The sequence below is a fragment of the Wyeomyia smithii genome, chromosome 3 (genome assembly GCF_029784165.1).
Source record: "Wyeomyia smithii strain HCP4-BCI-WySm-NY-G18 chromosome 3, ASM2978416v1, whole genome shotgun sequence".
Lineage (NCBI taxonomy): Eukaryota > Metazoa > Arthropoda > Insecta > Diptera > Culicidae > Wyeomyia > Wyeomyia smithii.
This window is the reverse complement of record NC_073696.1, coordinates 109,874,634-109,902,388: the sequence shown is the minus strand read 5'-3', so window position 1 is coordinate 109,902,388 and position 27,755 is coordinate 109,874,634. Positions and strand designations below refer to the sequence as shown.

The 27,755-nt window shown below is 39.2% G+C and overlaps 1 protein-coding gene and 1 long non-coding RNA gene across 3 annotated transcripts in view; both read left to right on the top strand.

Annotated features, from left to right (window-relative positions):
* LOC129726548 (guanine nucleotide-binding protein subunit gamma-e) overlaps positions 1 to 11,312 on the top strand; it is a 106,917-nt gene extending 95,605 nt beyond the window's left edge. The window contains exons 3-4 of one of the 2 annotated variants that reach the window (XM_055683393.1): positions 8,183 to 8,454; positions 9,094 to 11,312. In XM_055683393.1, the coding sequence (XP_055539368.1) occupies positions 8,183 to 8,288 (106 nt within the window). In that variant the 3' untranslated portion in view covers positions 8,289 to 8,454; positions 9,094 to 11,312. Of the gene's footprint in view, positions 1 to 8,182; positions 8,868 to 9,093 lie in introns of both variants that reach the window. The other variant, XM_055683392.1, reaches the window with a different exon arrangement.
* Positions 11,313 to 25,949: 14,637 nt separating this feature from the next.
* LOC129726549 (uncharacterized) overlaps positions 25,950 to 27,755 on the top strand; it is a 174,147-nt gene continuing 172,341 nt past the window's right edge. The window contains exons 1-2 of the long non-coding RNA XR_008728354.1: positions 25,950 to 27,277; positions 27,575 to 27,636. This is a non-coding gene — a long non-coding RNA (uncharacterized LOC129726549). The remainder of the gene's footprint in view (positions 27,278 to 27,574; positions 27,637 to 27,755) is intronic.

Genomic DNA, 27,755 nt, shown 5'->3' with positions numbered 1-27,755 from the left:
CCATTTGGACAAGTTGTTGTACAACCAGAAAGAAGATGCTTTAAAGGATTCAGAATAGACTTCTAAAAATGATATTAAAGCATCCTCGCTGGTTTAGCACGAATGAACTACACAGGCTTATTAATGTGGAAACATTAGAAAATATGTCAAACCAAATTATCAATAAGTTAAGTCTTAAAAACTTCAAGATCAATGCGCTGTTAACTCAGGAAAACTGGATGGATAGACAGTACAACTTTGAACGACTATTCCAAGTGACTGAGCCAAGTCGTACTGAATGGGAATCAGGAGGGCCTAGTATTCAACCAGGCTCAATAGTTTTCTACACGGATGGTTCCAGGCTGAACAATAGAGTTGGGGCTGGGGTAACAGGTCCCGGAGTCAACATATCTATACCGATGGGTGAATGGCCAACTGTGTTTCAAGCAGAAATACAAGCAATAACTGAATGCGCTATAGTGTGTTTACGACGCAACTATAGACATGCAAATATATGAATTTTTGAAGTAGAATACTTCTCTCAGGAAGTTCGGCTACATAGGGATGTGAAATGAAAATCTAAAACCGAAAAAAGTGAAAAATATGTCCAATTTCAAATGCTAATAAATCGGTTAGTATTCAATGGATTTCCTTCGTTCTTGCAGCAATAGATTGGAAAATCTTCTAAGATTCTTCCCAAAATAAGATAATTGTAATTTTATTATTCACACTATTGTACTATTGAAAATAGTCAAGCCTTGTCAAAACGAAAAATTCGACCCCTGATTGGTCGTTATATGCTTGCTTCCCAAGCACGGTCGACAGAATCATATACCTTGCAATTGAAAACATGCTATTTGGCCTATATAGGAGCCTGTTTCAGCCGGAGCCGCTCATAATCGTTCTAGACAGCGACAACAGCAGTCGCCCTTCCTTAGCAGCAGCACTAGCCCTATGGTTGGTCACCACGTCTCAGGAGCAGCGCGGTTTTTCTCAGCGTGTATCGCCAGACAGCCATTATTCCCCCCGTGTTGGGGCTGCATGATGATTGCCATCAGGAAATCCAATTTCGAAAATCAAAATGCCTTTTTTAAGGCAAATAAACAAGTCATTGAAAGTTAATAATTTTTGTCAACGCAAGCAAGCATTCTGTGTTGCATCCTTGCAATTCAAATTTGTCGCACCCGTCTAATTTACTGAATGTGAAATAGCTTCCACAGTGCATGTTGTCCGTGTATCTTAATTCCCCCAATGTTAGGGCAGCTCAAAGGTTGTAATTAGCAACCGATTTTGAACCGCAACATGCTTTTTTCAAGGCAAATAAACTAATAATTGAAGGTTAATAATTTTCTGGCATCAACACAAGCAGACATTCTGTGCGGGATGCAATCAAATTCAGTTGTAGTTGTCTAATTTTCACTTTATTTAGTAAACCCCCCACTGTAGGGGCAGCGCAAAGGCGCGATCAGCATAACCGAAATTGTATAATTAACTGCCCGGTTAGTACGCATTCACAAAAGCAGTTAGTTCGACTATGCAGAGCTAATATGAAGTCGATTCAATCAATCAGTCTAAACAGAATTTTGTCGTCTCCCAGCTGCCAAGTTGCAACATGATGCATCACGCAACAGCGAGCAAACGAAATCGCTTGATGTTACAAACCGCAATAAGATACGGGTTAAAACCGTTGCGTGTGTGAGAGCACCATCGGTGTTTATTCGCTGGATACACTATCTACTGTCTACTGAACGCAATAATCTGCTAACATGCGACACGGGGACGGGAACATTTTCTTCAACCAAGCTGCACAACACGACACAAAACATGTTATTTTGTTGCTTCAATGAGAGTGCTATCGGTCCGGTTCGACAGAATGTTCACAAGAAATCATTTTTGTGCATCCGTGCTACGAAACTGAGGAAAAACTTTAGAAACTGAAAAAAGAGGTGGAGCTTATCAAATAATCGCTCTCAGCCATGAGCTATATCATTCCACCACGTACGTAAAATAATTCATTCCTATTTTCATCCCTATATAAGAGCCTGTTTTAGTCGAAGCCACTCATAATAGTTCTGAACAGCGACTACAGCAGTCTTCCCTTAGCAGCAGCGGGAGCAGAGCAATGGGTACCATCGATAGCGGATAGCGGCCACAACTGTGGCATGGCTGTGGATAAGCGTAGCAGTTTCTGCGGATCTCAGCATCGCATCGATAGCAGCTGGGCCAGCAAAAGGAGGTACAGCGGAAACCAATGGCAGCGTTTAGCGGCCACAACTGTGGCGTGGCTACGGAGAGCGTTGCAGTTGCTCAGCAGTTGGGCCAGCGTATAGCGGCCACAACTGTGCCATGGCTATGCATAGCGTAGCTGTTACAGCGGGTATATCAGCATCGATAGTAGCAGGGTCAGCTGCAACGACACTCCCTTCACTAAAATGCTGTTTCAATGCGATAGCGGGAAGCATCAGCAGCAGGCTTGCATGAAGTGAATACATCAGCCAGCAACTTTCTCTAAAGTCTCAGCCATAGTAGACGCGAAAAGCGGTGCGAACCGATTCGCTCGGCCGTAGGTTATTGTGCAGTTCTACTGATGGCTGTACATTAACCTACAGCCGAGCGAATCGGTTCGCGTCGCTTTTCGCGTCTATTATGGCAGAGGCCTAATGGGAAAGTTGTATCATTTTGTTCAGAAGAATATTATTGTCGATAATATCACAGAGATGCGATTGCGTAAATCCGATTTTGAATTAAAAAATTGTTCTTTTGAGAACAAATAAAACACTTATTTGAAGAGTTAATAGCTTTTGGTACCAATAGCAGTATAGTGACAGCCTCAAAGGTAGATGCAGATGCAGCCGGTACTTCCCTGAGGCCGATGTAAAGGTAAATGGGAGCAGCACGGCGAAACAGTTCGGGTTATGTCTAGACACGCGTCATTTTTCGTTGTTGATATTCCCCACATGAAACGACGCGCTTTCGTATGATAGCGGTGGTATTAGCGGTAGATGCATTTGCCAACAAGCCGTGTCTAGTTTTCAATGTGAAAACACCTTTCTCATTGTGTTGACCGTGCGCCTTAGTCCTCATTATCAAGGTAACACAGAGATGTAAGATAAACACTACATCCTATGATAAATTGAACAATTGTCCTTATAAGGACAACAAATGAATTAATGAAGATTTAATTTTGAATTAGAATACTTCTCTCAGGAAGTTCGGCTACATAGGGATGTGAAATGAAAATCTAAAACTGAAAAAAGTGAGAAAAATTTCAAATGCTAATAAATCGGTTAGTTTCCGATGGATTTCCTTCGTTTTTGCAGCAATCGATTAGAAAATCTTCTAAGATTCCTACCAAATGCATGAAATTGCAATTTTATCATTCGAACTATTGTACTATTGAAAACTCTTGAGCCTTGTCAAAACACAAAATTCGACCTCTGATTGGTCGTTATACCGCGCTTTCCCAAGCACGGTCGGCAGAGTTATGGACCTAGTAAATTGGGAATGCATCATTTGGCCTATATAAGAGCTTCATCAGATAATGAACAAACATTTCATCGGATATTAAATTGAACAACTGAAATTTGAAGAACACAAATGATTATTTGAAGAGTTAATATTTTCTCGTTTTGCGCTATAATTCAAAGTTAATTATCTTCCTCTACATGCATACTCTGATTATTATTACGTGTTTGCGTCGCTTAGTGTTTGGCTACGGTCATGCAGAACGCAAATAACGGCGCGATGCGATTCGGCAAGACGAAATCTGTTGAAATGTATAGCTTTACTTCGCCTTAAAAAGAGTTGTACATTTCACCACGGTAAGGCGAATCGCATCGCGCCGGCATTCGCGTTCTGCATAACCGTAGCCTTTGTTCCGTTCCCGTTTAATGATGTCGTATTAAATGTGCATATTACAATTCGGCAGCACTTCAACGTCTCATTTGCACAAAATTTAAAAAGATTCAATGAACTTCATTCAAAATATCAGACAAAAAGAAATTACAATACTGCCAATTAACGGTCAACGTTTATTTACTAGAAAAAATGACTGACACGCAAGCAGCCGGGTTATCTTTCTTGTAAAAGTATTCTACTTCAACCTTGCGGTCGTGGCTTTGCATACAACCTTCTTGTGATTTTTTTCGGATAGTCAAGCTGCTCTGAAGGCACTGAAATCCGCTTCCTGTACGTCAAAATTGGTTTGGAATTGTATTCAATTACTACAACCGGCAGCTAGAAATAGTAAATTGAACCTATTGTGCACTGAAAATATTTTTTCGTTATTCCTGCTCATGCACATTTCGTAAACATGGAATTCGTAGATTGTACAGCACTTTTGTTGATTGTTTAGAACATTCGTATTGCAAAATGTCGAATAGAATTGCAACATTACGCATAATTTGTACAATCAACGAATGTACTTTCGTATGAACGCGCATGACAACGAGTAATTACTCGAATAACAATAACAATATCGCACGCTAGCCTGGGAGCTAATGCGGTCTCGATCAACTAGATTAGTTGAGAGAATTCGTTATCGATATTGTTTTTGGCACATTTTGTATGTTGTAGGATAAGTACAACGATACACCACCGTGCCCCAGTGCTGAGTCGAGAAGCTAGAAGCTAGCTAGAAAAGATTCTCGACCTGATCGGGAATCGAACCCGATATCACAACCGTGTGAGAGAGCTAGCCGACCGACATCGCTAACCACAGAACCACGGAGACCAATTACTCGAATGTGTCCTGTTATTTTTGATTTCGTAGAAAAAGAGATGGTAGCCACTTGGGTACAAAGTCCGCCTTGATAAGCAGATGATCGTAAGTTCAAATCTTGTTTTTAGATATAGAAGCAGGCCATTTTTGATTATATGAAGGACTTAGTATAATTAGGCATGGGTTTATTCTCTCAGGCTCCCCATCACCACTTCTCCTTCACTTGGTCCGAATCCGATTGCTTTCTGGAACATTTATACGCTTCTGGAACAACCACGATAAGATTTCGTAATGAAATAACTTTCGCGAACATTTGTACGTCTTCTGGGGTTGAGTTGGGTAAACTAACGCGCGCGTCGTCGCTCTCTCGCAATCGATAGAACTAGAATCGCGTTGTGGCAAACCGGTGGTGATGATTTCGTACAAATGTTGTATACATTATTGCGTGAGCTTACTAACTTTTCGTACTATTTACATTATGCAGCATTCATTGTACGAATTATTTTACATATACGAATATAGACAGTTCTGACGAAAGTACCTTCATATTTATTACGCATTGGTTTTGTTGCAGAAAACAACAAAAGGTTTTGTATATAAAACAAACGTTTTCGTGGAATAAACTAAAATATAGTTTCAGTGTGGGTACCTGGACATTGTGGTATTGAAGGGAATGAAAGAGCTGATCTGTTGGCGAGAAATGGATCAACGCAACCATTCATAGGACCAGAACCATTTTGTGGGATTTCAGAATGTGCCCTCAAAATGGAACTCAAGAAGTGGGAAAAATCAACAATAGATAACATCTGGAAAAACAATGAAACAGCTCGACAATCGAAGAGATTTATATCACCCAACTAAACAGTAACTCAAAAACTACTCAATATCTCCAAAAAAGATCTTTGTACCTTCAGTGGCCTTGTGACGGGTCACTGCTCAAGCAAATATTACTTAAAGCAGATAGGTAAGTTGCAAGATGATGCCTGTCGCTTCTGTAACCTAGATAGAGAAACCTCAGAACATTTACTATGTGACTGCGACGCACTCTTACAAAAAAGGAAGCAATTTTTTTATATAAACATATTACAACCCTTAGATGTTTGGGTGACTTCTCCAAATAAGGCAGTGAACTTTATTCGTTCAATAATACAATAATAATTGGGACGATGCCAATAATCAGCAAGTGGAAACCACTCAATCAAATAGTGGTAGGACACCCTGATGAGGCTTACATCAAACGCGGCCCGCCACAATAGATCAAATAACTGGTCGCAGTGGAAAATGTACCCAACAGGAGAAAAAAAAATCAATAAGTTCCGACAAAAATCGTTGTAATGCTAAATTACAACGATTAGCCCACTTTATAGTCAGTAAGATAGGTATAAGGTTAGGCTAAGGTTTAATTTTTAATTTATTTTTCTTTTCTTGACAAGTAGGTTTACAATTTTCCTACAATTATATTCACTTAACTGCGGAAGCAATTACAATCTTTTAATTAAATAAAAATTAAAATATATGTAATAGTGTTAATATGTCACCGTTTGTGGTAGAACACACAATATAAATTCTGAATGAATAATAGTAAATAATTAATTCATCGGAAACATCTCCTTCTATTAAAAAAATCGATAAAATTTACATGAAGTTCTTGATTTTTTTTATTACTTTTTTTACGAAATTAAGGAAGGTTTCAACCCAAACTTGTGAAGAAACGGAAATCTTCAGATTTAAAAACAACCTGTAGCCGATGATAATGAAGTTAGTCGAATAATTATCCTCCCGGGCAGTAAATGATTGGTCAATATTTACTTCCAGTTAAATCCACTTTGTGTGCTACAGTTGAAGCTTTCTACAGATTGATTCATATCACATAGGGCATATTGATACTGATGTTATAGCGATATCATATAATGAGTGCTTCTTGTGTTGATTTTATAACTAAACGGGCTTAAGTTTGCTCTTGATTCGTACAGTGGCGTAAACAGCGAAGTTCTAACGATGTGGTGTATAGTCAGTGGAGTCGTTTACGAAACGCTTGAATGTTCGATGGAATTAGATTCCATCAACATACATACATAGTTTGAAAATGCCGGTAGCATCTGATCCGGTTCTCTGATTTAGGAAGCGCCTAAGGAAACAGCAGCGGAGGGAGGGTGATGTTTATATATGATAGAATGTGAATCTCTGAAGATATTTGTATACATTTTTATCGGACGCACGTGAGACGTTTAGAGAGATTATATCGATCCAAAAAGAAATAAATTTCCATATCTGCGAATCAAATGATTACGGAGTAGGAAAACATTTTCCGTTGAACGTGCTTGACGACGATAAAAGGGTTCGTATTATTGGGTAGAATTCAAAATCCAACTGGAAGCTTTAAGATTAAGTTTTTATCAGTTTCTTTGAGCTTAATTTTAATGTGAAGTTTAGGTGATGGCGTTTAAAAAAATAATTTAATTTAATAACCGATATTTTTTTCTTATAAACCTAGAGCTTTTTCTCTCAAGCTTAAGTAAGGGACTAATTTACACTTACAAAAAAAAGTACTCCGAAAGGATACAGGTATAGCGCATGAAATATATCTGAGATGTTAATATCCTCCCATACTGACAGAAATTCTAAACTTTGTTTAAAGAATGTTTGTTTCAAACTTTGTTTCAATGATAATATTTTATTTTCCAAATGAAGATATCAAAGCTTTTCGTGCAGTTTGAAAATAAAATTCTCATTTCAATTTTTTACCGGTTACATATATGCACAGTGAAGTAAAAAAAACTACAAACTACAAAACTACAAATTAGGTGATCACAAAAAACTACCGTTCCATTAACGATATAACGTTTCTGCTGATATTGGTAGAGGAAATTGCTTGATAAATTCATTGCATTCTAGGCCAATCACGTTTCTTTTCGGCCGGTATTAGGCTCAATCATCGAAATATTGTTATTTATTCATCCGGGTAAACGGAATAATGGAGAAAATACCCAAATAACTAGCTGCTACGTGGGGCGAAAAACAAGCGAGGTTCATCAATTTTAGTGCGAATTCCATCAAAATATAGATTTTTTAAATGAAAAACTAATGCTTAATACCCAGCTTCAGATTGATAAGATCACTGACTCGACCGAAGAAATGTTTTTATTGCTTATTTATTACTTTCTTGGATTTTACATGGTTTGTTGAAAATCAGGAGATCAAACGAAATCGACTCAGTCCTCGAATAATGAGTATCGAATGCCATGGGTTTCTATTTCACTTAGTTTTTGGTTACTTTCTGATGAGCTTTCTTCGGAATGAAGGTGTTATACGACATATATTGCTTTCTCTCAAAAGATTGAATTCTGTTTTTTAAGGGTTAATTTTTTGTAATTGTTGAATTAAATAATGTTGATCTGAGTAGAAAAAAGAAAAATAGTGGACTAATTCTGTCGACATATATTTCAAAACCATGACTAAGTCTCATCTCTATTATTTTTACAGGATGCGAGAGTACGTGGAAGAGAACGAGAAGAATGACCCGCTGATCCATGCACCTGACAAGAAGAACAATCCATGGGCAGAAAAGGGCAAATGTGTCATCATGTAAATACCATCAAGACAGCAGACAGCTGCTCCCACTACTACTAATACTACTACTACTACTACTACTACAACTAGTACCACAACACATCCATCCATACAACCTTCTTCACCTAATTTCATACCTTCCACAGTACCACTGAATGCTACCACTGCTACTACTACTACTAATAGTAACTATTGCTCATCTACAGCAATTACATATATTACAAATTTGAACCGAACTTTCATAGACTCAACTGCGAATCTTCACTATTTATAAAGCCTTGTTTCAGTGGTCTGTTTGATGTTGTGCCGTTTTATTTGTTGGTTTTTGTTTAAGTGCCATGGCATCCTGTTAAGGCTTTCGCATTTAATTATATGTTATGTTTATAGAAGAGTAATTGACAGGCGAAAAATGAATCTGAAATAAAGATACTCTAAATTACCGGTGAGACGATCGACCAGAATAATCATATGCATGATCGAGCAACTCGCATTGTTTTATTTTATTTTTGTATATCTATGAAACGTCCTTTTAGTTTCGATTCGGCGAAGGTATGGTTTTATTGTAAGCCCTCAGAGCAACAGTAAAACTCGGAACGAGGTTGGTAATAAGCTGTTGATTGACTAACTGTAGTGTTGTTGTTGCTGGGTGTTTTTGTTTTGCTTTGTCGGGCGTTTAGTGAGCGAGTGTCCTTGCGTTTCGTTTCCAATTTTCGTTGTTTGTCGGGCTACTGTAGGTTTACTATTTGACCTTTGCAGCTTTGGTTTATTTCGGGCAACAAACCTCAACAGGTTCCATGTTTTCCCTTTCCATTTTTTTCACACAGATAAGAAACACAAATTCCATCCTCCTGCACAGTGGTTCCCGATTTTCCACACAACATCATCGCGAAACTGTCAGCCGCAAACAACGACAGTCTGCGAGACTAATATGAAGCATGATCCGGGAGATGATTTTTTAAGCTAACACGACGAAGGCGGTGGCAATCGGGGAAATATGTGATGTTTGGTTTTTGGTTGAGTTTCGTTTCCTAACTGGAATGTTAGTTTTATTTCGAAGTAATTCAGCTGGCAGGACAAGCAGACCGAAAAAAAATATGGAAGTTAACAAAACCACATGAATGTGAAGCCTGTTTGAGCTCCAAGCTGTTAGGGATAATACATTGACGCTTACTTGGCGCTTCTGATGTTATTGTGATTTACTCAGTTTAAAGGAAAACCATAAGCTACATTGAGTAATCCACTGTAACAACTATAAACTCCTTACCACTTTCCCGTTGTGAAAATCATTCTCCGCCACATGTTTTGAGATTAAGGTTAAATTAATTAAGACCAACCTTAGCTTAACAGATGAATAAGTTTAACGATCCATTTCCAGTGTGTTCCTGAATCGAATCCGTGAGAATCGATAGTGTTTCCAGTGCTTTTTTGTATGTGTACACGTTCGTTCGAAAGTCGAATTAGCTGTATTTCCAAAAACCAAGAAAACAATAATAACAGAGTTTTAATTTAGCGACATTAACAATAGAGTCCAAGTTTTGATAGAATTCTTTTGGCCTTTAAGTTACTTTACACAAACAGTGTTAGACGATGGATGTAACCTTATTTGACGAAGTCGATTGATAAAACATACAATCATAAGACCAAATATAATCATGCTAAGGATGGCAGATATCAGATCAAATACCTGAGAGGTTACATGGGTTTCGAAACTTCCAACCATATTTATATTTATTTATGTATAATGTTATTACAACTAATCCTATATGTTTTTAACAATCAACGTTTTTTTTATATTTCAATGAGTAAATCAAATATTAGTGTTTTTTTTTTCAAGTCCACGTTCAATTACGATTAAGATACTTTTACTTTGCAATACTATTAGAACGTTTTGGTTCACTTAAAATCAAAATCTATTTGTTAATGATTCAAACAATCATGAGTTATATTTAGCTTAGGAACCCATGCAACTCCTTGAAAAATGTTGCACAGTTAATACTATTATAATCGTAGCATTCACTCATCTTGCAAACTAAGCTCATCAATAAGCTAAAGTTTTTATTCTACAACAGTTCGTATTATAAAAAAAAAAACAAAACAAAACAAACAACTCGGTATGTACTTTGATTCATAGACACGGTGTCGAAAAAATACAAAATGAAAAATAAAATCGAATATAAAATATGATATATGAGGGGGAAGATTGAAGCTCGAAAGTTTGTATTTGCACGCAAGTGGCTGTATGCAAGATACAGTTTCAAATTGGTTTGTATCTTAACTAAAAAGGAACCGTCAGGATTTGTTAAGCTTTAATTATACCCTCTTATCACGTAATAAAATAGCAATTTCACACGATAATCAATAGTGTTGCTTTAAACAATTTATTCTCAATTTAATAAATAACAGCGTATAACGATTCAAGGTTCAGTAAAGGAGCTTCAATCCAAATTTCCCAATAACGCGTCGACAGATTACTAATAGAAGTTTGAATTCGCTAATTTGGTTGTTTCTTCATTACTAACTTATAAAAATCATAAAAGTGTTCATATTAGAGAATGTAAAAGCTACGTTGGATATTTCTTACCTTAATAATAAACAAAGGGCATAACAATGAGATAAAATAAAGTCAAGTGATTAAAGTTTGTATTCTTTCAGCACTTTAACACTGAAAATTGGATAAGAACATTTTCCTAGGAAAAATAAAAACAAGGAATACAAGTATTTACATATAAAACCAACGAGACATCAGCTCTCCGAGAATCTGATACTGCCGCGATTCAATTGGGCAAACAACATGTGGATAATATTACAAAATGACGAAATCAAGTATTGGCAAATGCGTCGGTTAGTTTTCAACGAATTGAAAAAAAGTATTACTTTCTGTAATAGTTTCCATTATGGATAGTGTGAGCTCCAGTATCTTTTGCATGAACAGCAACCGAATTTATCGATAAAACGCATAGACAGAGAGAAAAGAATAAATAAAAATTTGAATTACTTTTTCCACGGTGACGAATAAAGATAGTAATAAAGATTACCGAAACTATTGGATGGTTTGCTAGTGTACAATCAAGTTCATTTTATCCGAAATTAGAATTGAATCAAGATTTCGTCTGCAACTCAAATCACCCTTTGTCCGATACTGGTCCAGATTAAATCAGGGTGAACAATAAAACTGACTGTTTCTACTCAAATTTTTAGACCAGTATCACTCTACGCAGCATCAATCTGGCCAAGCTTTTCGTTAACAAGAAGGAAAACGATCATAGAATAAAATTCTGAAAATGATTTTGGGACGGCAATTTTGTTACGTGTGTCAATGGCTTATTGATGTCGAAACATTAGAAACTCTGTCAAATAAAATTATTACCAATTCACGATGAAAATTATTGCTCAATTGATATGATTAGCTTCTTTCTACGCGGTTTCTTTTATAACAAACTAACAGCTTTTGTTACATTTTTGTTTTATCTATTCTGATCTAGATAATAACTTTGCTTTGAAATATGGCCGACTCTTAAAAAATCATCAATTATCATCCCCAACTGTGAATTTAAAATGAAAGTTGTTACTTAATATGTTTGCATACGTATGGCAATGGCCTTCATTGAAGAGGTTTTCAGTTTTTCAACTGGTTTGCCTCCAATGTTTGATTTACAGTATTACGTATTATATTACTTGAATAGTTAAAGGGGTCTTCTTAACAGCCAGTGTTTTTTCTTAACTATTACTCGAAGTGAAATAATTAACAAAGATAAAAAAATCAATTGAAGAATTTAAAGGTAGGTTTATACATACAGTGAAAAATTTTCTAATAACGCAAAAAATCAAATGATTTATTAACAACCTCGCACAACTACTCGTTTTTTTAATAAGAAGGCTGTTTTGTGATGAAATAATTATTAACTACTCTATATTAAGAATATATTTTGTATATTGTATATTTCACTTTGTATATTGTATATTCACTATTACATATATTTTAAATTTTATAACATTGATAGATTATAGTTGCTTTCGCAGTCAGGTGAATATATTTGTAGGAAAATTGTAAACCTAATTGTCTCGTGGTGTTTAAGTTTTCCTATTTCAAACTGTTCGATATTCCTATCATTACGGTAGCTTGCCATCCAGGATTACAGTACGTTACGATGTGTTACGAAACGACATTGAAGCTTCAACTGTGTATCCTCGTTTCTATAACGCACAACGCGTCAAAGTGCGTTATTTGGCAGTATCACCAACGTTACCATTCAATCGCAGCAGTTAAATTTGATACGCAACAGAAATTTTCTCTAGACACGTGGTCCATACACGTAAGTTACGCACAAATACACGTTCACTCTCCCTATTATTGGTACGGAAAAAAACGTGGAGGTAAAGTTTACCCCATATTTAACCGCGACACCCCTTGCAAAAAAAATTTCCTCTGTCTGATCGCATCATCACCAAGACCAAGTACCTAAAATGTAAAAAAACGCGTCGTTTTTTCCTCATCCCTGCGGTAGCGAGCGAGGGTGCTTTTGTCTTACATTTTATTGCATTATGATGCCGCCGGAAACGGAGGGTGATTTTTTTTGCCGCTCTACGTTCGTAGACACGATGTGTGATGAGGAATACTGGATTCGTCTCAGACCTTCCCAAAGCGATTCAAATGCTTGACGGTCGAATTCTATCCGCTGGCGTCTTTTTTTTGCATTTTCGTCCTGGGTGGTGTATACTTTTCGTTTGCTTTGAAATGATTATTTTTTGGGTGTGTGTGAACAAATGAGAAAATTAATTCATTACTGAAAACAGGGAAAAATGGTTCATTATTCCGGGCAGTGCTTCAGTGAAAATGCGTCTAATTAAAATGCAAATATATAACATTTTTTTGCGATTTGGTTCAGTTGAATCGATAATTGAATTGGTTAAAGAATGATTATTTTTTCAATGAATCTTGTATATTGCTGAACAGTTATGATGACATCTTAGAGGATGTAGAAGAATGTGAAAGCATCTGAGAATATTACCATGATAATATTCATTGAGCAAAAGTAATTTGTTGTTGCGTTGAATGGCTACACTAGGAAGATAAAACAGCACCAAACGAATTTCAGAATCAGATCAGTACCTTGGACTGTTGTTCTCTTATCTTTTAGGTTTATGAACAAACTACGCCAAGTTATGTATAAGAGTTTCTTCACTTCTTGGAAACATTGCTCATCCAACTATATATCAGCGTAAACGCCACTAGAATCCTAATCTCATCTCTGTGAACCTGAAAAGTGCAAAAGTCTTCTGTACTGCCATCCGCAGAACAATGAAGGATGTTTATTTTTGGGATTATGACATCGATTCTGTTCTGCTTATGCATAAGCTGCCAGAGCAGATTTCGCTCAACTAAATAATACGCTGCTTCGTAATCCATAAACAGATAATGAGCTTGCAGGATGCGAGAAAGAGCAATAACATGTTGCAGTATACAAATGTTTAAATATCTATTGTCATATCGAATAGAATCGTCCAAAGTATGCTTTAATAAAATCTAGAAAATCGCATTTTGCAGCCTCAGTAAGAAGTTTCATTCAAATGCAGTATTTAAGCCATATCTCTAATTGAATTGTTCGGATTCCTCTTAATAGCTTGAACTACCCGCTTGCAATCTTTTACACACATTTGACCCCTCTTTTCTTTCCGGTCGATGGTCAAACGCTCTTTGTACGGATTTAAAACACGAGTTACCGTAGATTGAACCATTCTCAGCTACCTGCTGATTGCACGATGAGAAACATTCGGATTTTCGATGTATGTGTCCAAAATTTCTTTACGCCTTTTCTGTCCTGACTCCAACTTCGCAACGATTGCACTAGCAGCTGAGTGCAACTGACACATTGTCAACAATACACATTGAATAATTATTTACTCTCTAGGTCCATTTCCAGTTCATTTACATTTGCACAATTTGATTTTGGGAAGATGAGACTGATTAAAAACAGGTTGTGATGATTATGATGAATGAAAGGTTGTCGAAATTGGCTTTGTTAAGTTTCTAGTATGGTGTACGGAAAACCTGTATTGTGTTGAGAACTGTAATAATTAAATTATGGGTTGGGTAGTAGTTCCTACTCGGAACATATCTCTGTGGGTACTTACCCACACGAAATTATCGGAGAAAACAAAAAAACATGTAATGTTTTCTATGTGCGAGCGACAGATTTCTTGAACATAGTTGAGCGAGAGGTTTTACAGCTACAGATTTATGTACAGTTGTAAAGTTTCTTAGGGATTATTTGAAAAATCGTCTACGAATTCGTTTGTTTTCTCTGATTATTCATGACAACACCATGTTTATAACGAAAGAAGTTTTTTATGATTTGGGCCGAATCAAAAACTATTAAAAAACTGCAGTTGCTTAGAATAGGCTCAATCACATGGCGATTCTATATTTATATCCAGGTTTCCCAAAATGGAGACTTTTTTCGAGAAGACAAAACTTTTGATCTCTACTGCTGAACGGAATTCGACGGTAAATTTTTTTTCTTATACACCACATTGTGGCACCCTTTTGTTGATGCTCTGTTGATATTTCGAAGAATTTTAATCCCTACCTCCCCTTCCCAAGACCAATGGATTGTATGGGAAAAATTTTACCTACGAATTCAATTTGGGGAACATCCATAAATGACGTTGCTTTTTTTTAGGTTTTGTTTGACTCCCCTCCCCCGTAGCTTCATAACAACCTCCCCCAAGACATTTTTTTTTTGCAAATTTTATTATCAAAAACATACCTTGTATCATAAATTACCCTGTAATGCCCAATGCCGCCTTTTGGTGGGCTTCAGTTCAATTTCTAAAAAACTTCAATAAATACTTAAAAAGTGTTTGCAATGATTCATAGTTATTTTACCGAAGCCCGCCTAGAAATTAACTTGGGCACTAGAGGGATAAACAAGAAATAGCAAAAAAGTCATTTATGTATAATCCCTTAGCAGTAGGGTTGAAGGGCTTTCTACTTCTCGAAAACAGTCCCTATGCAAAATTTCGACCTTATGGGACTTCGGGATGTGTAGCTCCAAAGCAGTCAAAGTTTCACTTATATGATCGATGAACACATTCACAGAAATTCTTGATATGAAATTATCGAAATAGTAACCTTTTTGTGAAACCAAGTGTCTTAGCAATAAATAAAACATCGAGATCTGGCGTAGTCTCAACAACAAAATTCAGAAAAATCGACTTTCTGTTTTCCAGTTCGAGAGCCTACAGACTCGACGATCCATTCAGTTTTAAGACATTTGGCAAAAACAATTTTTTTTCGATATCAAACATTTTATGCTTTTTTATCGGCCAAAAAAGTGACGCTTTAACCACTTTAAGGCACGATTTCCGGAAGTCCGTTTGCAAAAGCTAAGGTAATCTTTTAGGGACTTGTAATACAGAACTTAGGGACTTGTAATACAGAATTGCGGAGAAAATAAAGACCGCCCGGATTCAAGTCTGTTGCTAGATTGATTTCAATACTCTTTTCAATACTCTCAAAATTCACATTTATCCAGACGACTTAGCTTCAAGTGTAAGCAAATCTTGTCCTACTTTTTTGAACAGCTTAAGACTGAGTCAACATAGAAATAATTCGGTAGAGAACCGGCGTCTTTCCGGGTTCTAAGTAGGGGAAAGTAGGTAAAGACGGACACTGCGGGTTAGATGGACACTTTTAATATTTCGCAAACTAGAATGTATTCTGATAGTTGAGTGATGCGAATACCTTCTTCGTAGTATGGTTATACTTTTAAGATGCATCGTTGGTTTTCAGCAAGCAAACTGTCAAATTTGTAAGTAAAACATAGAATATTTCCGTGAACGCGCTATTTGATGTAATTTTCATTCCACGGAAAATAGTGGGAAACTCGTGAAACTTATGTGTTTTCATTTGTTCCCGATAGTAAAGTGATTAATTAGTCTTTCCTCGGTTTTCTAGTGAAAATTCAGCAGATTTTCGATGTTCCGATAAAGAGCTACGATCGTTTGAAAAATTTACAGCCAGGTCAGGCAAGACGGACACAGTAAGGTATGGAAAGATGGACACACGGATTTTCCAAGAATTTTCACATGTAACATCGGTTGTGTACTACAGATGTTTACAAAGTACACCCGCGAGAGAAACCAGCAGATATTAATCACTTAGGCGGCATCCATAAATTAAGTAATGCAAAAAACCCAATTTCTGAAACCCCACCCCCCATATGTAACGAAACGTAACGCCAGCCCCTACCCCCCATAACAATTACCTAACGCTGTAGAAGAATTTGCTTAATAAAAATGCTCGTTTTTGGAGAGTCTCTCCAGAAATTTTTTTGTTACGTAACGCTGACCTTACCTCCCCCTCTACCCTATGTAACAAATCGTAACGCTCATAGCTGCTGCTCTCCAATGGTACATGGGGTACCTAAACGATGTCGGTCGGCTTCGGTTCCGCCGGCTAGCATATACTTCGTTTTAGACGTATTTATCTGCAACCCAATCCTCGCTGCTTCGCGTTTTAGTCTGGTGTACTGTTCTGCCACCGCCGCAGTTGTTCTGCCGACAATGTCCATGGCAAAGCAAACGAATTGACTGGATTTGTTGAAAATCGTACCCCGCGTACCCCGCGGCAGGAGAGACCATCACCCTGTCGAAGCCCCCTGCGGGATTCAAATGGACCCGACAATCCACCCGAAATATGAACACAGCACTGCGTCCCATCCACCGTAGCCTTTATCAGTCTAATAAGCTTTCCAGGAAAGCCGTTTTCGTCCATGACCTTCCATAGCTCTTTTCGGTTGATAGTGTCATACGCGGCTTTAAAGTCGATGAATCGGTGGTGTGTGGGGGTTCTGTATTCACGGCATTTCTGGAGGATCTGCCGTATGGTAAAGATTTGGTCCGTGGTAGACCGGCTTTCCACGAAGCCGGCCTAATAACTTCCCACAAATCTGTTGGCTAGGGGCGAGAGGCGACGGAAAATGATTTGGGACAGCTCTTTGCAAGCGGCAATCAGGACGGTGATCGCACGGTAGTTCCCACAGTCCAATTTTTCGCCTTTTTTATAGATAGGGCAGATAACCCCATCCACTCCTCCGGTAGATGTTCTGTATCCCAAATTCTTGCAATCAGCCGGTGCTAACAGGTGGCCAGCTTTTCCGGGCCCATCTTAATAAGCTCCGCTCCGAGGCCATCCTTCCCAGTCGATTTTTTGTTTTTCAGCTGCTTGATGGCATCCTTAACTTCGCCTATCGTTGGGGTTGGCACGTCTTCTACATTTGTTGCACCGGCGGGATCGCTTTATCCGCCGCCATGGTCTCCTGCCTGGGCGCCATTCAGGTGTTCGTCGAAGTGCTGCTTCCACCTTTCGGTCACCTCACGATCGTCCGTCAGAATACTACCATCTTTATCCCGGCACATTTCGGTTCGCGGCACAAAGCTTCTGCGGGATGCGTTGAGCTTCTGATAAAACTTTTGCGTTTCCTGAGAATGATGCAGCTGTTCCAGCTCTGCAAACTTCTCCTCCTCCAGGCGGCGCTTTTTCTACCGGAAGGGGGATTTGGGTTCGCTGCATCTTCTTCTGTCTATGTCTTTCCACGTTCTGACGAGTGGCACTGCGCATTTTCGCCGCCCGCGCAGTGTTCTCCTCATCCATCACCCTCATGTATTCGTCGTCGAACCACTCTTTTCGTTGGGATCGTCCCACATGCCCGATGACGTTCTCCGCTAAGCTGTTGATGGCTGTTCTGATGGTGTTCCAACAGTCCTCGAGAAGAGCTTCCTCCAGCTGATCCTCTTCCGGCAGCGCAGTCGCTACAGTCGCGCGAGATCTAACCGAGGCGGGCGTCGGTACCGAATGTTGTTAACAACGGAGAGCTTTGGGCGCATCTTAACCATCACCAGGTAGTGGTCCGAGTCGACGTTAGCGCTTCTATAGGATCTGACGTCGATGATGTCTAAGAAGTGCCGACAGTCAATCTTGGAGACGGCAAAGTCGATGAGTCTTAGGCCCATTTCGTTGGTCTGCTGGTGCGCGCTGAGCCTTTCAATCGCCGGTTTGTATTTCTCCTCCTGGCCGACCTGAGCGTTGAGATCCCCGATGACGACCTTGATATCATGTTTTGGGCAGCGGTCGTACTCACGCTCCAACTGCGCGTAGAATTCATCCTTGTCGTCTTCGGTACTTCCGAAATGAGGGCTGTGCACGTTTATGATGCTGATGTTGAAGAAACGGCCCTTGATTCTCAACCTGCACATTCGAGGACTGATTGGCCACCACCCAATCACCCGTTTCTGCATCTCGCCCATTACTATAAAAGCTGTCCCCAGCTCATGCGTGTTGCTGCAGCTCTGGTAGATGGCATGACCATCCCGAAACGTACATACCATTGAGCCCTTCCAGCACACCTCCTGCAGCGCTACGACGTCCAATTTGCGGGATTTCAATACTTCGGAAAGCACTCGTGTGCTCCCTTGGAAATTGAGAGACCACGCCGTGGAACTGCCACGTCCCGAGTTTCCAATCTTTAGTCCGTTTTCGTCGCATGGGTCTGTGCCGATTGTTCCAGTTCGAATTTCTTTGTTCCTCGTTCATTACTTGTGAGGCCTGCGCACCAACCCCCTGTCTCGCCGGAGGACCACCTTGCACAACACTGTTTAGAGTCTCACGTTGGCACAAGGACGGTAATCGGCCGCTCCTAACCTGGAGTACAGACGCCGTTTTGAGCCGCTACTAACATGGAGGACAGACGCTCAGAAACTCAAAAGAGCCCTCCTTCCCTGTCAGAATACGACCAAGTTCCCACCGGGGTTGGCTACCCGATCTTCCATTGGTTACTCGTATCCCAGCTGGCAACGCGTGGATGTCGGGATAGGAGTGGCTGGATAAGGGGCTAAGGACTACATGTGGGGACTATTTTATTCTGTAGGCGCACTTGGCCCCATAAACCTTGGAGGAAGTTCACTAATATCAAAAATGATTATGAAAACAAATGACCTTAAGTTTCAATTTGTATGACTTCTCCGATTTGAATAGCAATACCTAAATAATTATTTAGATTAAACCTTAGGGTGTCCGTCTTTACCTACTTTCCCCTACTTACTTACTTTACTTTACTTTTACGGCGACAGACCGATTATCGATCCAATGACGAATCCAAAATACGTCATCATGTCACTCGGTCTTGGGCTGCTATCCTCCGATCTCCCCTAACACCTATTTCGTGGGCATCCTCGTCGACAGCACACATCCAACGAGTGTGGGCCCTACCTCGAAGTCGTCGGCCTCTATCGGAGTTTCTGCAATCTGCCGAGTTTTATCCGCTTAACTATATCCACCGATTCGTACACCTTCATGGATCATGCGTCTGCGCCAGATACCATTTTCTAGTTTGCTGCCAAGGATTTAACGCAAAATCCTACGCTCGCCTACGCTCGCCTCTTTCAACGTCCATGCTTCATGGCCGTAGAGGGCCACGGGAAGCATGAGAGACTTCGTATTGATGGTGCCGCATCTTTGCATGCCGGCCCTCTGTATAGCACTCTCCAGTGCGATGTTGAACAATAAGTTTTACATCCCGTCTCCCTGTTTCAAACCATCTAACATCACAAAGGAGTCCAATATCTTACAGGCTATCCTGATGCATGCTGTATAGCCTTCAAGGGTGGTACGTATTAGCCTAATTAGTTTTGTTGGGAGACCATGTTCGAGCATAATTCACCATAACTCATTTATCTTAACTGTATCGTACGCTGCCCTAAAGTCATTGAACATATGGTGCGTCTGCAGGTTGAATTCTCGAAATTTATCGAGGATCTGTCGCAGGGTGAACATTTGGCCTGTAGTGGAGCGTCCCCCTCGAAAACCACATTGGTAATCGCCAACAAAGGTCTCCGACAACGGCCCCAGTCTATGCAACAAAATACGGCAGAGAATTTTGTAAACGGTGATGAGAAGGTTTATGCCCCGATAATTACTACAGCCCGGGCTGTGGCCTTTTTTGTAGATCGGACATATGAGACCCTCCAACCAGTCCAAGGTCAATTCTTCATAAGACCACACTCTCAGCATGATCCGGTGTAAAGCATGATACAGCTGTTCACTCTCGACTTTAAAAAAGTCGACTTAAATGCCTTCCTCACCAGCTGCCTTGCAGTTTCTCAGCTCTTTCACTGTTTTGCCATCACCATCATCAATCACCATCCTGCTCCTTCCGACTACGCTGTATTCTTCACCATTCAACAGCACACTAAAGTGTTCCTTCCAACGCCAGGCCACCTTCGTTCTATCGGTAATCAGGCTCCCCTCCCTATCGTTGCACACGGCAGGGGCTGACACGTTCCAGTTCCTGATTTCATTGATCTTTTTGTAGGAGCTTCACGCATCATGCCTAGAGAAGCAACCTTCCGCCTCCGCAAGAATAGGCTCTCAATGCTGTCGTTTCTTCCAGCGACGGAGTATTTTTTCAGCAGCTCTAGCTTCCCGGAATCTTCCTACGCTCTGACGAGTCACAACCGTGGCTAACATGTGAACTCTGGCGCGTTTCTTTTCATCCGTCGCTCGCTGGCACTCTGCGTCAAACCACTCATTGGACGTGGTTGTCGCAGATGTACCCAACACTTCTCCCGCTGTGGTGCTGATTGTACTGTGGATATGCCTCCACTGTTCATTCAGGCTACCTCCAACTTGATCCTCGATCCGCTCATCAACCTTCTGCAGGTACTCTGTAGCCACTTCTCCAGTTGATAGCCGTTGGATGTTCAACTGTATCCTCCTTGCCGTCCTGAATTTTGACACGTTGGACAACCGGGCGCGTATCTTGGATACCCCGAGATAATGATCCGAGTCAACGTTTGGTCCTCTGAACGACCTCACGTCTGTAACGTCTGGAAAGTGTCGACCATCAATCAGAACATTACAATTATTGGTTGGTAAATGGCTGAACACTTGTAACTTAAGACCAGCAACATCTATTCCAACCTCCACGAGATGTCGGCCGGGATACGGGTAACCTTAGTGGAGATCTGGTAATCAACCTCCGGTAGAAACTATGGTCGAATGCATACTGGGAAGCGGGGGTCGTACGCGGCTGTGCCTCTATATTAGGGGCGGCGTACACCAACGTCTGACCCGGAGCAGGCGGCTGAATTATGAAATGCCGCTAGATACACCTAAGATGGCAGCTTCATCAGCAGGATGAGGTATCGCGACCCCGATGACGTAGCATACCGAAACTTCTTCTAACCAACGCCAGCGGAATTGGAAATACGGAATGGATCAATCGGCAAATACCTAGGCTTCCAGGAGACTCTTTACCGAATTATAGTTTTTTTTTTGCATAAGAGACAAATCGTGCGAAATGACCGATGGTCGATCATCGACCATTTTTGATTTGAATGAAACTTTGCACACGTATTTGGCTTAGCAAACTGAGCACTTTCACAGGTGGAGAGATTTTTTACACCCATGAGTTACATTCTAAAAGGGCGTATGCCTTTTGGCACAGGTTTTATTCGAAGCATTGTAGCCCAGAAACCGTTGGTTGTATAGAAAAACTTTCTGAGAATGAGTTGTAGGGAAATAAAAATGCACCAGAAATTAACAAATATACACTGTACAAAAAAATTTTTTTTTGACCAAAATAAATTAAAAATAAACATTAAATTTCAATTTAAAAACAAAAGAGTTGAATTTTTGTTTTTTTTTTTTTTAAAGAAACTTGACGTTAATACGCAACTTTTCAAAAAAAGTCCAGGATGGAGAAATGAAAAATGTTTTTTTTTATGGTAGATTAATTTTTTTATAAAAATTCTAATTTAAACATTTTTCAAAATATATGTTTTTTGATGATTTTAAAAGATGCAGAAAGTCATTTTGAATCAAAAAGCTTTTGGTAGTTAACATTTTAAAGGCATCGGTTTTCGAGTTATTTTGAATTTAAGCTCGAAAAATTATTAATATTTCGGAATATACACGTTTTTCTTAATTTGTCCATGGTTCTCCAGCTAAAACCATACGTTCATTGGAATGCTTGATCAAAAATATACAATTCATTTTTTGACAACAAAACGATTGGATAAATAACTCAAGCGCTAAACCTTAGCCTTTTTATAAAAAAATATGTTTGTCGTGCAACACTATCACTTGTTTACTAATAATAACTGTTTGTAAAGTACGCAACCAATAACTACTGGGTTACCTATAATATCTGTTTTCGTATATAAATACGATTGCACTACTCCAGATGTGTTAGTAACAGTTTGCATTTTGTGAAGATGAATAAAGTGAAAATGGAATACACCAAGCCCAAATGCTGTAAAACCTTTCCTGATCATCGGTGCTCATCAAGCTTACGCAAATTAAAAAAAACGTTATTGCAAAATTGAAAATATTGAACAGTCAAGCTCATTTTAACCCTCTAGTGCCCAGTGCCGCCTCTAGGCGGTCTTCAGTCGAACCTCTAAAAAGCTTCAATAAGAACCTCAAAAATGTTTATGAGGCTTAATAGTGATTTTTTCGAAGTCCGTCTAAAAATTAATTTGGGTACTAGAGGGTTAATACGTCTTTATCAAGATCACAAGATTCGTGTAGTTATTGGAATGATAGTCAAGCCACCATTCATCCCTTCGTTGTTTACTATTCAAATCTGGAACACTTAAGAATATCAGCTTCATCATAATATCGGAAGTACTCCATCATGATACTGTTGCGGTTCAGGTGTTCATTGCCAAATTAATGAGTTTTTTGAAAACAACAATAGAGTTGAAGAAAGCGATATTAATGTCTGATGGAGCTGCCTCACAATATAAAAATAGAAAAAACTTTGCAAGTCTTTGCAAGTTCAAAACAAAATATAACGTCGATGCAGAGTGGCATTTTTTTGCGACTTCTCATGTTGAAGGCCCATGCGATGCAATTGGTGGCATATTAAAACGAATGGCAGGAAATGCAAGTTTAGCTAAAGAACATGAACATCCCATTACAAGCGCAAAAGAATTGTATGATTGGTCTAATCAGCAAAATAATAAAAATTCATCAAAAATGTCATTTAGTTGGGTATCATATAAAGAATATGAACAAGGAGTAACAGAATGGAGCAGTATTTTCAAAAAATCTATAATGATAGCTGCCACACAAAAGTATTACTCTTTTGTTTCGACTTCAGAAAATAAGATACAAACGAAGCTGTTTTCAAAAGATGACGAATCATTTACTTATGATGTATATAAAATATAAGGTGAAACTAGTTCTGTAAAGTATCTATGTCATAAAAAAATATGTTCCTAAGATAATATAACTCGAAAATAAATATTAAATTCTTATATATATTTATATCACTTAGAACATTTAACTCTTTTCTTGAGAACCGTTCGCCCAATCGTTTTGTTGTCAAAGAATGAATTGTATATTTTTGATGAAGCATTCCAATGAACGTATGTTTTTTGCTGGAGAACCATTGACAAATTAAGAAAAACGTGTATTTTCCTAAATAATCATAATTTTTCGAGCTTACATTAGAAATAACTCGAAAACTGATGCCTTTAGAATGTTTACTACCAAGAGCTTTTCGATTCAAAATGACTCTCTGCATCTTTTAAAAACATCAGAATACAAATATTTTGAAAAATGTTTGAATTAAAATTTTCATAAAAAAATTAATCTACCATAAAAAAATTAGTTTTCATTTCTTCATCTTAGACTTTTTTTTAAAAGTTGCGTATTAATGTCATTTTTTTTTTGAAACAAAAAAAAAATTAAACAAAAATTCAACTCTTTTGTTTTTAAATTGAAATTTAATGTTTATTTTTAATTTTTTTTGGTCAAAAAAATTTTTTTTTGTACAGTGTATATTTTTTTTATGGTGCATTTTTAATTCCCTACAACTCATTCTCAGAAAGTTTTTGCTTCGAATAAAACCTGTGCCAAAAGGCATACGCCCTTTTAGAATGTAACTCATGGGTTAAAAAACCTCTCCACGTGTGAAAAATGCTCAGTTTGCTAAGCCAAATACGTGTGCAAAGTTTCATTCAAATCAAAAATGGTCGATTAAATTTTCGCGTATTTCCAGGCGATTTGAAATGATTTTGCTCATAAGTCTAATGCAGAGCAGCAATAAGAAACAAAATAATGTACAATGCTCGAAACACTAGCAGTTGTACTAATTAGGACCATAAGTTTGTACATTTTTCGATTTTCATCAAACTGTTGAAACTAGGTTTAAATTTCTTTAATTTCGCCTAAGAGACAAAAATTATTTATTGAATAAACAACATGAATCTTCCACTCTCGCTTATCGGTACCACCACAGTGATGACCACATATTCGGTTTGCACGCACCGAGCTTTTCTCATCTGAGGGAAATGATTGGTGGTTGAGTTGACTAAAAAATATTTTTCAATAATAGTTAAATTGGGTTCCGCTTCGAGAACTAAACAAATAAGAACAGATGTGATTGTGTGGTCCCAATAGGCTGATGTAATCGAGTTTTTCGTCTGGTGACACTACCACCTCCACTCGGGAGCTTTTAATTAATTAATTTACCTTATATACACGCCCGCATCACCACTTTGTTTCCACCCCCTTGGCAGAGCTAGCAAGAAGAGGTGAGTTCACGCGCGCCAAGCATTGGCTATTTGCGATTTTTCGCACTCTCGACATCGCTTCGTTGGCAACACCCACAAATCTTGTGCACCAGGCTCTGGTCTAGTCTAGTGATAGCATAGTTTGTGTGCCAAGCACAAGTGTCAGCGAGCGAGAAGGAAAAAATTAAATAATTATTCTCATTGTTTCATCCCTCCCCTCGCTCTGGGCCAGAATTGCTAGGATGCCGGGAATAATTATGAAAACTGAGAGTATTTAGTACCGCACACTACTGCAGCTTGGCAGTGGATTTGTGTTGGAAATTTTCCCTACCCATACATGCAAATCGCGACAGGAGTTCAGTTACTGCGCAGGTGTGACACCTTGCTCCTTGCACTGCAGGCTGTATGTAGATGTGTTTACGTACATAAATGGTTACATTTACAATCTAAACCCGATCAGCGTCTTGATTTGTTGTGGTGGTGGTCATTAGCCAATGAACAAACGCGCTTCTAATTTTACACAAATGAGGAAAATCAAGCAGCCTGCTCCCATTCCAGAGCTTTACTCACGATGAGTCGAGGTGTCGAGGGTAAATCATGAGTTTGATGAAACGTGAGAAATGATTTGGCGAAGTTGAGGTTCGCTTCAACGCTTATAAAAATTGTCTATTTATATTTGCAAAAGATGGGAAATTAATTAATTGCTTATTTAAATTACAAGAATTATTTAATTAGTGTAATTATGATTTGGGCATTTTTTATGTTTTCTTTGCAATTTCACCCTGAACATTATTCGAAGCAGGTAGTGTTTCACTAAATTTGTTTGGATTGAAGTTCACTAACTAAACACTTCATTTAGGCATAGCTAAGGAGCATGGTTTTTGGCCCACATTCCGCTCACCAAACAGCCCACAGTGAGCGAACATGGTAACCACCCTTATTTCACTCCTAGCCACCCACTCATCAGCATAACCGTTCGTCTCATCAGCACCATCTACCACCATGGCAAATTTCCACTTCAATTCTTCCGGTAAGTAGATAGTGCAATGCACAATACTCTATCACTCCGAGTAGATTCTTGGTGTGTCGACACGTTGGAACATTCAATAGCAAGTGAGCAAGTAAACGGCAGAGACGTGTGTCCACGAGCGCGAACTCTCTCCCTTCCGATGGACGGCTAGCAGGCATGCAGGCAGGCAGACACGCGGCGACGGTCTGTTGAAGGATCTCGTCTCGACGGCAGAAAACAGCAACTGGCAACCATCGTAGCGTGCTCAGCGTCGTATTAACAGTCAGCGGATGCTAGCGAGCGTTTGAGAGATTGTCCTTGTGCAATCTGTGTTGGTGTCGCGCGCGTCCGAAGGGAGAGAGAGAGAGAGAGATAACACATTCGTCGTCTCAGGCGAGTGTGATTGTGTGTGCTTGCGCCGTAGTCAAGCTCTCACGAGCAACCGAACGGAAGAGAGGCAAATCTTAATTTGCATATATTTCTATATACGAAAATTATTTTTTCTTTTAATATTTCATTCGGTGATAACTTCATTCTGGTGTGAAATAATTGCTTCGTAACTTTTTACATCATTATGCTGTCTACTTTGTTTATGCATGCATACGCGAATCAGGCAGCGAGCGCAGCGGAGCCTTTTTTAGGCAGCTCGCGAGCTGCCGTTAACCAGCCTGCCTGGTTCGGGAGTAGCAGCGCGGGGTAAATTGTTTGACGCGATATCTCAAGAAGTAGGACTGTTGTCCGTTTCGCAGTTGGCCACCTGTCCGTTTGGCATAAGTGAATTATTGAGCATAATTCCAAAGCAAGTGGATATTATCTTTCTTGGCGAGAAACTAAATACTGTGAAAACCTTGTGACAGTGACGTTGGCTAGTTGGCATCGAAAGTGCAGTGCGGAATGTAGTGACCGACGACCGTTCGGGGTCAGATGAAGAGGTTGTTGTTTATTTTTGGGCCTTTGTCGTCACATCGACCAATGTGTGGAAGTTGTGCGTGAAAAAAGGAGCAAACAGCGTCCCTTTGTCGGTGGTGTTGCCGCTGTTTGCCACCCCTAGCAAATCGGCAACTAGTCAGTCTGTCTGTCAGTCAAAAGCGAACAAAAAAATGTTACGCTGGTGGACGAACGTGGAAACTAACCAGAAAGTGAAGCACAGTGAAAGGATTGACCAAAACAAACATCAGTCGCTACTTTCGGACAAACAGAGTCTCAGTCTCCTCTCTTCCTTGTACGCCGATACTGTCGCTGAACGTAACCAATAAGCAGCACATAACAACATCCTGGCACGGGGAAAATGATGATATGAAAAAACTGTTTGCCGATTTATTTATGTTTGGCTGTTTCGGGCTTTTCCTGTCCGGTTGCGCGTCGAGAGTTTCGATCCGGCAGTCACTCGTGTGGATTACTACGAATTTCCAATGCTGGTGAGTGAAAAAAGAAAGTGTTCTTTCCGTGACCAGCTGGCGAAAGGTCCTATAACCTGGGACGCCGGTAGTCGTGTGATAATTAGTTTTATTGATTAAACACTTGATCGGATTGGGACGATGAACTTTGCACCAGAATATAATATTCGAAGCTTTGTGTGATTTTGCACGACTGGATTAGAGCTGTTGACTGCGGTGATATGATGTGAATCTTGATTGTAGACTGAAATATGATTCAATGTTGTCGTGTAGTGTTACGATAGTCATGAGATTTGTTTTTAAATTTTTTACTTGCAGAATCTCGCAAGCACTACTGCTGCTAGAAGCGTTATGAATTCATCGTGATTTTACAATTCAAGGTAGGTTTGTTTTAGTCGTTTCTATATATTGTGAAGGTTATTTCATCATTTCAAAAATTCAGAGGTTCTTGTTGCAAGTGCAAGTGTTTGAATTTAGTAATCGACTTCGCAAATATGTG